The sequence below is a fragment of the Mustela nigripes genome, chromosome 6 (genome assembly GCF_022355385.1).
Source record: "Mustela nigripes isolate SB6536 chromosome 6, MUSNIG.SB6536, whole genome shotgun sequence".
NCBI classification, from domain to species: Eukaryota; Metazoa; Chordata; class Mammalia; order Carnivora; family Mustelidae; genus Mustela; species Mustela nigripes.
The window spans coordinates 67,479,743-67,494,668 of NC_081562.1; the positions used below are offsets into that span (position 1 = coordinate 67,479,743).

A 14,926-nucleotide genomic window follows, 5' to 3' on the forward strand; every position below is an offset into this window, starting at 1 on the left:
CTTCTTCTTCTCCTTCTCCTTCTCCTTCTTCTTCTTCTTCTTCTTTCTTCTTTCTTCTTTCTTCTTTTTTAAAGATTTCATTTATTTATTTGACAGAGAGAGAGATCACAAGTAGGCAGAGAGGCAGGCAGAGAGAGAGGGGGAAGCAGGCTCCCTGCTGAGCAGAGAGCCCTATGCTGGGCTCCATCCCAGGACCCTGAGATCATGACCTGAGCTGAAGGCAGAGGCTTAACCCACTGAGCCACCCAGGCACCCCCTATATTTATTATTTTAATAAAATATAATTTCTAAACAAAATTAAGTATTTTATTGAAAAGTTTTTGTCAATTTAAGGAATCCTTTAAATCCTTAAGGTATTTTTGTTGTTGTTGTTGCTTAGTATGTTGGTTCTATATTCTAAATCATCTTTTTCCTTTACCTGAATTCTACTCAAATATTACAAAAGTGTGTTTGAGTCAGTGTATTTATTTGTAAAACATAAACCTCCCGTTCATCAGAATAGGTGTTTTGTTTGTTTGTTTGTTTTTTCCCAATAGGTATTTGGGATTCTCAAAGCACCCTTTAAAGAGAAGGCAGGAGAAGGCTCAATGCTGAGACTTGAAGATCTGGGGGACCAAAGATACGCTCCCTACAAGTACATGCTGCGGCTGTGCTACCGTGTGCTGAGACATTCACAACAGGACTATCGGAAAAACCAGGTGGGAGGCTGCTGTCGTTGTCTCTGTTTAACGTTTTTGTTAAACTGCTTTGCCTCTGCTTCACATTTAAAGTAAAAGCAAGGTTCTTTGGTTACTGTTCTCAAATACATAAAATAGGAATGGGAATTTCCACTCTGCAATGAAATGTTTTATATCGACAACACATAAAAATGACCTGTAAGTATTTTTGTGCTGACGTCTGTATTTATTCTTCTATGTATAAGTAGAATCTCTGCGGGGAAGATGTCTGAGGTCCTTGTGCATGGTTAGCTTTTGCTAGGCAGGAGGCATGCTGGATGTGTTATATAAAGAGGAGGTAGACATTTCTTGATATTTCTAGGAACACGTGAAGATCCACATCCTCATGTGTAGGCCAAAGACTTCCTTGTCTGGGGGTGAAGATGTGGCAGGTATATCTGAAACATAAAGGGAGAGGTGAAATGGAGACATGAGAGAGAAAAGGCAGCATTCTGGGAATTGAAAAGAGAGAGAGAGCTCAGTGCGGCTGAGTGCCCAGGCAGGATGCTTGGAGAAGGAAGTATTTGAGGAGGATGAGACTCATTTTCATAAATTGTATGGGAACAGGCATTTCAGTGAAGAACAGTGTATAAAGAGAGAGTGATGGGTACTAAAAAAGGGCACTTTTGTTCCAAGAGAGTCATAACTGGAGCATAGGGAACCTAGGGCTCAAGCTAAAAGTTACTAATGGCAAATGAAATTTCTTTTAAGTCTCACTTTTATCTTAAAAATACACAATATTGGGATGCCTGGGTGGCTCAGGTGGTGGGGCGGCTGCCTTCAGCTCAGGTCATGATCCCAGCGTCTTGGGATTGAGTTCCACATCGGGCTCCTTGCTAGGCGGGGAGCCTGCTTCTCCCTCTGCCTCTGCCTGCCACTCTGTCTGCCTATGCACACGCTCTCTGACCAAAAACAAACAAACAAACAAACAAACAAACAAACAAAACCCCACAATATTTTCCAATGTGTTTAATAATATGCATTTGTTTAATATAAAGTTATTGAAAACTAATTATCATTTCCTAAATTAGCATCCTGTGTTTCTCTTAGCCAGTTTGGGAGAAAAGTGTGGATTCAGTAAATTTCATTGATTAGTTTAGTGGGAGAGAGAGAGGCCTGGTGAGACAGGTTGGGCTGAGCCACTTAGGCCAGGACATCAGGCCCAAAGGCTGGCATTTATTTGGGAATAGTCAGTTGTGTTAATTGAGTGCTTGCTTCCTACCAGGCCCAGTTCTAAGCACTTTTCATAACTTAACTCAGGTAAGATGAGGAACTGAAGCACAGAGAGGTTAAATCACTTGCCAAAGATTATACAGTGCTAAAATCAGAGCCAATATTCAAACCCAGACTCTTAATCACCACATTTTGCCTCTTAGTAGTTTGAAAGTTTTTTGGCAAGAAAAAAGAATTTGCTTTAAGAAAAATCTGTTCAAATACATTGGCTTTGAAATTCTATTTCAAGATTGAAGAAGAGTCTAAAAAGAATATGTAAAATAGACTAGTTAGAAGATAAATAATTTGGCAAGGAGCAAAGGAGCGAGGGAGAGGACAATATAAACAAATCTTTAATGACTTCTGAATATAATCCTATTATAAACAGCCTTTCCTTCCAATTAGAAATATTGCTGTTGAAATTCTTTCCTCCAGCTTCCCTGCATTGCATTAAAATGGAAGAGAAATCAAGTTCCAGGATGTTAAACGGTGGACCTTCAAGCCCTGAGAGAATCGATGTCCCAGAAATCCCCCAATATTAAGGCTCTTTTTATTCTGTGGGGACCTGAGGTGGAGATGGGGGCTAGAGGTTGCTAACTGTATGCCACCTCGCCTCATTTGTCTTCTTGGGTCTGGAAATATCTACTTTGCTAGATAAGCCACAGCTCCACACACATGAGCAGTGCATGTTAGAGAGCTTGGATTAACTGGAGAAACCAACAGGTCTACAGAATTTACCTGGTGCTATGAGTCCCATGGGCTCAGAATGTATGCCATTCTTGACTGTGCTCAGCCTTTGGAGGGGTCTGAGGAGCTTCCATTCTATAGCACTGCCCTGGCTTCAGTGCCCCATCTCCTTGGGTGTGGTTGTTCAGCTGGTCCTGGTAGATTCCCACGGCAGTACATCTTAACTGATGTCCTTTCTTCATCTGGCACACAAAATGTTTTCTCACTCTTTTTAGTCTTAGCTGGGGACTCCTGCCCCTAATGTGTTGAGGTGTCTGCAATTTCTCCTCTGAAAACATTCATTCTTCTGATAAGTGGAAACATACGCACACTGCCCCTGTAATTCTTCTTCTTTGTTCTTAGTTTACCTGACCCAGGCACATCACTACTCCAGGTAAATGATTATTCCCTTTAGGGGACCTGCTTTCTGGGTTTCTTTAGAGCATATGACTGTAGGGGGGGCACTCTTTGTCTCTTTTGGGCTCTCTTTCCAAGGTGTAGATCATTGAGCTGACAAAAGAGTAGAAGAATCACCAGTACCCACTGGGGGTTAGATTTTGTTTTCCTTTATGTTCTCATGCATGCTCCAACTCAATTTCAGTGATAGTTGAATAATCTTGTTCTCATTTGTTTTGAATCAGGAATGCTTTTGTTAAGCATAGAGCAGCTTTACTTTCTACTTTTTGTGTAATTGTCTTGTTTTCCTTTCGCTCATCTGTATTGTACAGAGTCTTAAGAGGGAGTTCTTTTGTGATTTGCTAACCCAGGTCTTTAAGGTTGAGGGTCTACTTACTATTATTTATAGAACCTCTAACTTGATTTGATTTTTTTTTATCAGTATCTTGATCTATTTATCAAATATCTTGGAGGTTTGCCTTATACTAGAGTATGAATACAATAGTCATGAAAGTGTGTAAATCAATACATGTCTTTAAAATGATACACTAACAGAAGACATTTACTTAACTGGTTACTCAATATAAAGCTATCATTTTGAAAGGCCACAAAATTGCTGCTTAGAGTATAATTAGATTTGTGCAACCTGTATCATTTTCAAGGAGTAGCTAGGTTCCAGTAAATTTTACCTAAGGCAAAAATACTTTCCAATCAATAAATATGCCCATTATAGAACCAGAAATATATTCCCAACGAGAATCCCCAAGAATCTGAAGTGAGAACTGTGGAGTGTGGAAGGGGTTAGTTACCAGGTCTGTCTATGGTTGTGTGGGATTCTTGCTTGTACACAGAATGTAGGACATGAGCAATAGTGACTTGGAAGTTAGAAGAGTCAGTGTGGAGAAGGAGGAGCAGACTAAGTCATGCATGACTGAAACTCTCTGGCTTTTTCTTGCTCTTAGAATAACATTTTGGCCCTTTACCCTGTCTCCCAAGGACCTACCTCTTCAATTTCAGCTCTTGTTTTCTGCTTCATGTACTACACTTTAGCTACGCGGGCCACCTTTGTTTGTAGAGCACAAAGAACGTGGTTCCACTGCCTACCTAGATGTTTCTCTCCCCATGGCTGCCCCCTTTTGATCATTCCTCTATTTTCCATCCCAGCTCAAGCTGTCCCTTTGTTTCACGTCACTTATTAACATATAAAAGGATCATATTTATTATCTCCTTTACTGCCTTTTTTTCACAGTGAGAGGTAAGCTTCACGAGAACTCACCTATCTTGTTTGGTGCCATATATACGTCTAGTCTCTCAAACGGCCAGGAATGTAGTAGGCTTTTAAGAAGTACTTATGGGTTGAATGACCTGGTCACTGAAGTGATTGATTATTCATATTATCTTGTATGGTAGCTTTTTAAGATAAAAAGTGGTATGGGATTTTATCTTTATTTTGAAGAGAAGATTTAATAGATTTGGATATGCACAAAAAAGAAATCACTGCAAGTCAGCCTGGGCTCTTCATGTAACAGGATAGATGTCAAGCCTCATGAATGAAATATCAGAGTCATTTTCTTTCTGTAGTTATGATACAGTCAATGGTTATGACTTTTAGTTTGAACCAGAAGAAGGGCCTCTGTTAGGCATGCAAAATTTATCATGTCGAAAGAAATTGTTATTTTAACTAGGTTTATTTTTGTGTTTCCTACCTATGCTTTCAGAATATAAGTACCCACATTAAATATTTCTATGTATATAATTTTCTATTATAATTTAAATTAGGCATATGCTCATATGTTTCAATTTCCTTTCGCAAGAAGCCATATTTATCGAAAGATTATTGCTTTTCTTTGGACGATGCAGTTGAGTTTTTGTTATGAATAAATTAATCAATATTGCTGACTCTAATAGAACCTGTTATTGCTAAGCTGTTTGGCAGCATATTCTGACAGTCTTTCTTCTTTGCAGGAATATATTGCTAAGAATTTCTGTGTCATGCAGTCCCAGATTGGCTATGATATTTTGGCAGAAGATACCATCACAGCTTTGTTGCACAACAACAGAAAACTACTAGAGAAACATATCACAGCAAAAGAAATAGAAACATTTGTCAGTTTACTCAGGAGAAATCGTGAGCCAAGGTTTGAAGTGGTTATGCAGTATTCTTTACTAGTGGGGATTGTGCTTTATTTTATTTTATTTTATTATTATTATTATTTTTTTTCTTTGCAAAAGAGCTTTTTGCTTTATTTTTGGAAGGTTTTAAAAGTTGTATTTTTTTTTTTTTTTTTTTTTAAGATTTATTTATTTGAGAGAGAGGCTGCATGAGTGGCCGGGAGGGGCAGAGGGAGAGGGGGAGAGAATCCTCAAGCAGACTCCCTGCTGAGCACAGATTCTGATGCAGGAGTTTGATCCCATAACCATGAGATCATGACCTGAGCCAAAATCAAGATATAGACCCTTAACTGATCGAGCCACCCAAGCAGCCTGTAAAAGTTGGAATTCTTTCACGTCACTAACTTTCATGGACAAAACTATGTTAGATTTGCTTTTATAATAATTATGAATCATAGAGTTATTACCTTATAGGAAATTAAAACATTTTATAGACATATTTAAATATGAGTGACTTTCATTTTGATCTTTTATGTTTTTATAGCAATTCTAGTTTTTCAAAATATTTTCATGTACATTGCCTTAAGTCCTTATACATTTCCATGAGGTACACTGGTTGTATATTATTGTAATATTATCAATATATTATATATTCTTTTCATTTTATTTTATTTCTTTCCAGTGTTCCAAAATTCATTGTTTATGCACCACACCCAGTGCTCCATGCAATACGTGCCCTCCTTAATACCCACCATCAGGCTCGCCCATCACCTCATTCTCCTCCCCTCCAAAATCCTGTTTGTTTCTCAGAGTCCACAGTCTCTCATGGTTTGTCTTCCCCTCCAATTTCCCTCAACTTCCTTCTCCTCTTCATCTCCCCATACCCTCCGTGTTATTCCTTATGCTCCACAAATAAGTGAAATCATATGATAATTGACTTTCTCTGCTTGACTTACTTCACTCAGCATAATCTCTTCCAGTCCCATCCATGTTGATACAAATACCCATGTTGGGTGGGTATTCATCCTTTCTGATGGAGGCACAATACTCCATTTTATATATGGACCATATCTTCTTTATCCATTTGTCTGTTGAAGGGCATCTTGGCTCTTTCCACAGTTTGGTGACTGTGGCCAATGCTGCTATGAACACTGGGGTGCAGATGGCCCTTCTTTTAACCACATCTGTATCTTTGGGGTAAATACCCAGTAGTGCAATTGCAGGGTCCTAGGGAAGCTCTATTTTTAATTTCTTAAGGAATCTCCACACTGTTTTCCAAAGTGGCTGCACCAACTTGCTTATTATCGTAAATTATTATTCACACTTTAGAGATGAGAAAACAGCCTAGATAGCAATTTGCACAAGAATACCCCAATAGTAAGGAATGTTACCATAATATCATCATTACTTATGAATAATATTATGGTAATATTCCTTACTATTGAGGTATTCCATCAAATTCACATTTTTTTTTAAATTTTAATTTTTTTATTATGTTCTGTTAGTCGCTATACAGTACATCCTTAGTTTTTGACTTAGTGTTCCATGATTCATTGTTTGTGTATAACACCTAGTGCTCCATGCAATTGGTGCCTTCCTTAATTCTCCTTGCTGGGCTAACCTATCCCCCATACCCTCTCCCTTCAAAAACCCTCAGTTCTTTCCTGAAGTTGATAGTCTCTCATGGTTCATCTTCCCCTCTGATTCCATGTCCCCCTTCATTTTGCCCTTCCTTCTCCTAATGTCCTCCATGCTCTTCCTTATATTCCACAATTCTGTTCCACATACAGCTTTACCTAGAAGAAATGAATGCAGATAAATCAAGCAAATTGAGTTTTCTTTCTTCATTAGCACAGCAAATAAATGTTAGAAGGTAAAAATGGGCCTTTGACTCAACTAGGCCATGTTCACTTTTGTTGACTGTGCTGTTTTCCTATTTTACTCAATACAGCATTAACTTTCATCTGCTTTTGTTTTGTTATCCAGTTCGTGGATAGCCTCATTTTAGGGCAGATAGCTGATTTTCTAAACATAGTAAGTCACAGTGCTGTGGGAGGAATATCACCAGATAAATAGAAGAAAACTTATATCATTTTTTGAAACAAAATTTATATTAAACACAAATAATTGGATGCTTAATTTGCTTCTAATGATGCAGTACTCAGCGACATATTAAAAATGTTGCATGGAGCTATTAAAAATAGATATAAAAACTTACTTTCATTATATCCCCAAGGATATTTTTATTGTGCTGTTTTATGAAGTACCTTTTCTTAGTGTTCAATTTATTTTTTTTTCTCTTGCCAGGTTTTTGGATTATTTGTCAGATCTATGTGTTTCTAATACCACTGCTATACCTGTAACTCAAGAACTCATCTGTAAATTTATGCTGAGCCCAGGCAATGCAGACATTCTCATTCAAACTAAGTAAGCCCAGATAGGGGAGAAATCTTTTTCTGTTCATTATTTGTAAGCGTCGTAACTCCTGTCGTATTTGTGAATTAGCTCCTTAATTGAATTCATATGTATAATTTATTTCAAGGCTGGTTTCAATGCAAGTAGACAACCCCATGGAGAGCTCCATCCTCTCGGATGACATTGATGATGAAGAAGTTTGGCTCTACTGGATTGACAGCAACAAGGAACCTCATGGCAAAGCTATCAGGCACCTTGCTCAAGAAGCAAAAGAAGGCACCAAAGCTGATTTGGAAGTTCTTACCTATTATAGGTAAAGAATCATAATTATCAATCTTACATGTTTATTGAAATAAAATTCTCTGAAACCTCTAAAAGTCAGGTACCTATGAATAGGAAATTTTAAAAGTCATGTCAAAACAAAGGTAGTGGAAATATATAATATTATTTAAAGTCTTCAAAATAAAAGGTAACATCTGTGATTTCCACCTGCACAACTTGCAGTTTTCTGATTATTTTTCACTGATTTGGTTTTGTTGGGCAGCAGAGGGTTTTCTCCCTGTGATTGATCCATATGAGATGAGAGACATGATGGGACCATGGTGTTGGACTTGAGGGCTGGTGCTGAGCTGGGTGTGTTGATCCAGCTGCAGAGGTGGCCTCCGAGAAAGTTAGCCATCAGGAATGTAGAGAGTGTTTACAACTATGTGGAGTACTAGGGCTGGAGAGAAGCTGGTATGTATAGTTATGAAAGTTCAGTGGTGGCACTTGGCAGCAGAAGTCACCATGGTAGTTGCCTAAAGTCAGTATGTTGGGAGCAAGAACCTAGCTGGTATCTTTGAGTTTAAGGTATAGAAACCTCTAATGGGTGCCCTTGGAAAAGATTGGGCCCAGATGACAGGAATCTGAGAAAGGCCAAGCGTGCCTTGTGTTCCCCAATTTCTACAGGTATTGCAACAAAGCCAAGGCTAATTCTTGATCTCAGAGGTTATTGAATCCAAGTATAACTGATGCCATTTGGATAGGTCACATTTGGTTTGAGAACTGAGTGGATCTAAAGATAGAGCGTAGCTAGATATTAGGGCTGGAGCTGATTGGGATTGGGTAGGTGAGATGGTTTTGTGTGCATTGTTATCCATAGCCTTCAGGCTTAGTGTATTTGTAATCCTAGGAAACCAAAAATGGAGAGCCTAATGTGCTTTCTTTTCTTTCTTTCTTTACTTTTATTTTTTGAAGATTTTATTTATTTCTTTGAGAGAGAGAAAGAGAGAACAGGCAGTGGGGAGGGGCAGAGGGAGAGGCAGAGGCAGACTTCCTGCTGAACAGGGAGCCCTATGTATGGCTCGAATCCCAGGATCCTGAGATTATGACCTGAGCCAAAGGTAGATGCTTAACCGACTGAGCCATTGAGGTACCCCCCACCAATGACACTTTCCAACAGATACTTGTTGCTGGAACAAGTAAGAGAAATTGTAACATGAATAGATGTAGAGATAATTTCGTGTATTTGCTATCCTTTGATTACTTCACTCACTACTAAAAAAATTCAATTCCAGTGTCACGAACACTCAGAAGTTTTGGTGTTGTATGAAAGTAGTTGGTAGATATTGATTGATATTGTGCTGTTTAAGAACTTTATCAAGAGAAGACGAATAATGTAGCATGTTTCATATTTTAAAGGTACCAGCTAAACCTCTTTGCAAGGATGTGCTTGGATCGCCAGTATCTGGCCATAAACCAGATTTCTATGCAGCTCTCTGTGGATTTGATCCTGCGGTGTGTGTCGGATGAGAGCCTGCCTTTTGACCTCCGAGCGTCTTTTTGTCGCCTCATGCTCCACATGCATGTTGACCGGGATCCCCAGGAATCTGTGGTGCCTGTTCGCTACGCCCGGCTGTGGACCGAAATTCCTACAAAGATCACAATTCATGAGTATGTCTGGAAACATTTCCTGAGCAGTTTCCATTCAATAGATGAACTCAAAATCAAATGTCTTCAACTTTGAAATGAATATATGGAAGGGCATTTTTGGGTTGAGACTCAGGTTGTTAGTCTTTTTTTTTTTTTAACTGCTTTTATTTTTTAATTATTTTTTTTAAAGTTCTAATTTTAATTCCAGTTAGTTAACATACATTGTTATATTAGGTGTACAGTATAGTGATTGAATACTTCCATACGTCACCCTGTGCTCATCAAGGCATATGCATGCCTTCCTCCTATCAACTTGTTTAGCCCTCCTTCCCACACACCCAGGTTGTTAGTCTATCAAATACATATAAGATACTCTTTTTGGAGAGTAAAATGACAACTCTTGGTAATAGAAACATTCTGGAAACCAATAAGCAGAAATCGTATTTATAATAGGAGTAACAATTTTTTAAGTGCTTAATATTATGGTAGAATCATCTAGAAAGTTTAAATAAGTTACCTAAATTTAAGAAGCTGGGAAGCTATTGTACATATATTTTCCCATTTTTGAATGATTGCACTCAATTGAACTTGCTTTATATTCTTTCTTTCTAGATATGATTCTATAACAGACTCTTCCAGAAATGATATGAAGAGGAAATTTGCACTGACAATGGAATTTGTTGAAGAATACTTGAAAGAAGTTGTAAATCAGCCCTTTCCTTTTGGGGATAAAGAAAAAAACAAACTGACATTTGAGGTATTTAGTATAAATGATTAATTTGTGAGGTTATTCAGTTTTCCCTGTCAAGAGTTAGATACACTGAGCATCAAAGATTTTTTTCCCTCTAATATTTAGGATGTTTTTGGATTTGGGTAGTTTAGTTGATGAGTGTATGATTCCCTCTGCCATTGATTAAAAGACAGATTTGATGCTTTAATTAGACCTGATGTTCAATACAAAATATTTTGTTTATAATTACCTGTTACCTTCTGTTTTCCTGGATTTTGAGGGTTTCATTTATCTGTATAAGTTTTATTGCTTTTCATGAACAAAGATAATTTGCATACATTATAATTTGTTTGGATACATTTTACCCCCATCTCCATGGAAGTGAAATTTTTAGCCTCATTAAACTGAATTGAAATACCTTTGGTTTAATATCACTTGGGGGATATAGTGACAAAACTAGAGAAATGATGCCATTACCTGATACCTGGTGGATTAGGTATCTACTGGTGTATAACAGATCATCTCCTAACTTAGCCGAAAGCAACAAGCATTTATTATTTTACAGTTTCTCTGGGTTAGGAGTCTGGAAATTCATGGTTGGGTGGTTCTGGCTCAGGGATTCTCATGAATCCCTAAAACCATTGACTGGGGTTGCACTTATCTCCGGCTAGATGACCTGCTGCTAAGTTCACTCATGTGTATCTTGGTGGCCATATCTCTTTGCTGCCTGTTGACCGGCGGTTTCATCTTTTTGCCATGCAGGCCTTTCCATAGGCTGCCTTTTCCATAGGCTGCCATGGCATGGCACGCAGAGCAAGCCATTAGAAAGAGAGAGAGAGGCTAAGATGGAATTTGCAATCTTCTCAAACCTAGTCTTGGAAGTGGCATGCCATTACTTCTGCTGTATTCTGTTTGTCACACAGTCCATCCTTGGTGCATTGTGAAAAGAGACCATACTTTGGGGACCATGTTAGAAGCTGACTGTCATACCTAGAATGTCTTACAGTGTCCAGAAGACCACATAACAGCATAAGGAACAATTTATTTCTGGACAAATTCCTGTATAAAATCCATTTATTAAAGTAACTCATTAATGTAACCATTTATTAAGTGATATTGTGACTTAAATAAGTTAATATTTAGTTAAGTAGATCATCCTAATGTAAATTTCTTTAAACACCTTAATACATCTAAAATCTCTTTTTGGCTTCTTTGCTGGCTGTGGACCAGACTACCTCATCATGTCATCGGAGCTTTTTTTTTTTTTTTTTAAGATTTTATTTATTTGTTTGACAGAGAGAGAGATCACAAGTAGGCAGAGAGGCAGACAGAGAGAGAGGAGGAAATAGGCTTCCAACTGAGTAGAGAGCCTGGTGCAGGGCTCGATCCCAGGACCCTGAGATCATGACCTGAGCCGAAGGCAGAGGCTTAACCCACTGAGCCACCCACGCAGCCCGTCATTTGAGCTTTTGAGAGAGATGGCAAACTGACCTTATTTGGATTTGATTATAAACATGAATAAATCAGAGTTCAGTGGTTGCTTTTGCAGGCATTTTAATTCCTAAGTATTAGAGAATTAGAAAGTTTTGAAATACCTGCATTAATATAAAAAAAAAATCAATGTTAATTTCACGGGTACCTGGGTGACTTAGTTAGTTAAGTGTCTGACTCTTGAACTCAGCTCAGGTCTCGAACTCAGGGTCATGAGTTCAAGCCCCCCACTGGGATCCATACTGGGCATGGAGCCTACTTAAAAAAGAAAATCAATGTTAATTTCAGTTTATAATGTTTTTCTTTTGTTTCTTTCCCATTTCCCCTCCCTTTTTTTTTATTAAGGTGGTCCACTTGGCTCGGAATCTTATATACTTTGGATTTTATAGTTTCAGCGAATTGTTAAGACTAACAAGAACACTTCTGGCTATCCTAGATATTGTACAGGTCCCCATGTCATCGTATTTTGAAAGACTAAGCAAATTTCAAGATGGTGGTAAGAAATTTTTTTTTTAAGAGATTAAAATCAATTTTTAGCAATAGTATTGACTATTTGCTATAACAAGAGAAAGGTATTTCTGCCTCCCATCACCACTTCTTCACCTGCTTAGTAGTTTTTTAAAAAAAATTAAATTAAATTAAATTTTTTTAAGTGTTCCAAAATTCATTATTTATGCACCACACCCAGTGCTCCATGCAATATGTGCCCTCCTTAATACCCACCACCAGGCTCACCCATTCCCTCATCCTCCTCCCTTCCCAAACCCTCCATTTGTTTCTCAGAGTCCACAGTCTTTCATGGTTCGTCTCCCCCTCCAAGTTCCCCCAACTCCCTTCTCCTCTCCATCTCCCAGTGTCCTCCATGTTATGCCTTATGCTCCATAAGGAAGTGAAACCATATGATAATTGACTGTCTCTGCTTGACTTATTTCACTCAGCATCATCTCTTCCAGTCCAGTCCATGTTGATAAAAAAGTTGGGTGTTCATCCTTTCTGATGGAGGCATAATAGTCCATTGTATATATGGACCATATCTTCTTTATCCATTCATCTGTTGGGGTACAGATGGCCCTTCTTTTCACTTCATCTGTTTCTTTGGGGTAAATACCCAGTAGTGCAATTGCAGGGTCATAGGGAAGCTCTATTTTTAATTTCTTAAGGAATCTCCACACTGTTTTCGGAAGTGGCTACACCAACTTGCTTTCCCACCAATAGTGTAAGAGGGTTCCCCTTTCTCCACATCCTCTTCAACACTTGTTGTTTACAGTCTTTTTAATTTTGGCCATTCTAACTGGTGCAAGGTGGTATCTCAATATGGTTTTGATTTGAATCTCCCTGATGGCTAATGATGATGAACATTTTTTCATGTGTCTGTTAGCCATTTGTATGTCCTCTTTGGAGAAGTGTCTGTTCATGTCTTCCACCCATTTTTTTTGACACGATTATCTGTTTTGTGTGTGTTGAGTTTGAGGAGTTCTTTATAGAGCTTAGATATCATAACCCCATTGTCTTCAGTGTCATTTGTGAATATCTTCTCCCATTCCATGTGTTGCCTCTTTGTTTGTTGACTGTTTCCTTTGCTGTGCAGAAGCTTTTGATCTTGATGAAGTCTCAAAAGTTTATTTTCACTTACGTTTCCTTTGCCTTTGGAGATATATCTTGAAAGAATTTGCTGTGGCCGATGTCGAAGAGGTTACTGCCTATATTCTCCTCTAGGATTTTGATAGATTCCTGCCTCACATTGGGGTCTTTTATCCATTTCGAGTTTATCATTGTGTATGGTGTATGAGAATGGTTGAGTTTCATTCTTCTATACATAGCTGTCCAATTTTCCCAGCACCATTTATTGAAGAGACTGTCTTTTTTCCACTGTATATTTTTTCCTGCTTTGTTGAAGATTATTTGACCATAGAGTTGAGAGTCCATATCTGAGCTCTCTATTCTGTTCCATTGGTCTATGTGTCTGGTTTTTTGCCAGCACAACTTTGTAGTAAAGCTGGAAATCAGGAAACATGATGCCCCCAGTCTTCTTTTTCTTTTCCAACATTTCCTTAGCAATTTGGGGTCTCTTTTGGTTCCATACAAATTTTAGGGTCATTTGTTCCAACTCTTTGAAAATTACTGGTGGAATTTTGATTGGGACAGCATTGAAAGTATAGGTTGCTTTTGGCAGTATATAATTTTTGAGAAAAATTATGATCTTTTTTGTTGTGGGATAAAAACAAATCTATGGAGAAGTGGTTTTTAACATATACTTGCTAATGCATGTGTACAAATGAACAGTGATTCTATAATGAGACTAAGTGATAATAGGCTGGATTTATAAACTTTCTTAGCTGTTTATAAACTAAAAATTTGGAAGAAAAAGTCATAGATCAGTGAGTTCCATCTTTGGCAACTAATGTTATGGCTAATTCATTAGTGAAAATATTATGTGTTAAAAAATAAAAACATCTTAATATTTGTGATCATTTTGGTATGTGTCATATGATGGTTCTGCTTTATAGCAGGGCAAAGAGAAATGCAAAGAATTGGAACAGTAATGGTTATACCAGAGAAGCAGTGAATGAAAAACCAGTGGGAGAGGCAGTATAGTGAAGTGGATAAGAGAATGGGGTTTTGAGTCAGAGTGCTGTATTCAAATCCTGCCTTTACCATTTATTAACCTAGGCAAGGTACTTATTTTTTCCAAGAGTTTCTTTTCTCATCTGAGATATGAAGATGATAATAATAATATCTTCCCCACATCTTCCTTATGAAAATTAAATGAATGTATACAGTATACTCAAGGTTCTTACAACAGTGCTTATCTGATAACAGAATAATTTTATTTTCTTTATTGGTGATTGTCTTAGGTTGGATGCTTTGCAAACAGTGAGAGGTAGAGAATTGTTTTCAGAGGGTCTATTGAAGAATGTGTTCAGGTTATACACCTGTAAGGAAGTGAGGAAGGTAGGATTGGGCAACAGGAGTAGCTGATCCACACTGCATTTACAAGCGAGACATCATCTGATCCTATAGGTTAGCTCTAGAGCAGGGTGGCCCTTTATAGTTGTCATAAATTAAGGCAAAGGTACTGAATTTTGTATTCATGCATCAGCCAACCATTGGTTGATGGCTTATTCATGGAGTGGGGTGTGAATCCCTGGGTAAGACAGTTTCCTTTGGCCAAAGGTCATTCTTAGTGAGAGGTGTCATGGGAGGTCAGCAACTATGA

General features: G+C 38.0%; 1 protein-coding gene across 3 annotated transcripts in view; it reads left to right on the forward strand.

Moving 5' to 3' along the window:
- ITPR2 (inositol 1,4,5-trisphosphate receptor type 2) overlaps positions 1 to 14,926 on the forward strand; it is a 496,325-nt gene that overhangs the window by 151,184 nt on the left and 330,215 nt on the right. For all 3 annotated transcript variants that reach the window (XM_059402747.1, XM_059402745.1, XM_059402746.1), the window contains exons 15-21: positions 537 to 698; positions 5,016 to 5,188; positions 7,470 to 7,589; positions 7,705 to 7,890; positions 9,258 to 9,509; positions 10,101 to 10,245; positions 12,055 to 12,205. In XM_059402747.1, coding sequence (XP_059258730.1) covers positions 537 to 698; positions 5,016 to 5,188; positions 7,470 to 7,589; positions 7,705 to 7,890; positions 9,258 to 9,509; positions 10,101 to 10,245; positions 12,055 to 12,205 — 1,189 coding nt within the window. The remainder of the gene's footprint in view (positions 1 to 536; positions 699 to 5,015; positions 5,189 to 7,469; positions 7,590 to 7,704; positions 7,891 to 9,257; positions 9,510 to 10,100; positions 10,246 to 12,054; positions 12,206 to 14,926) is intronic.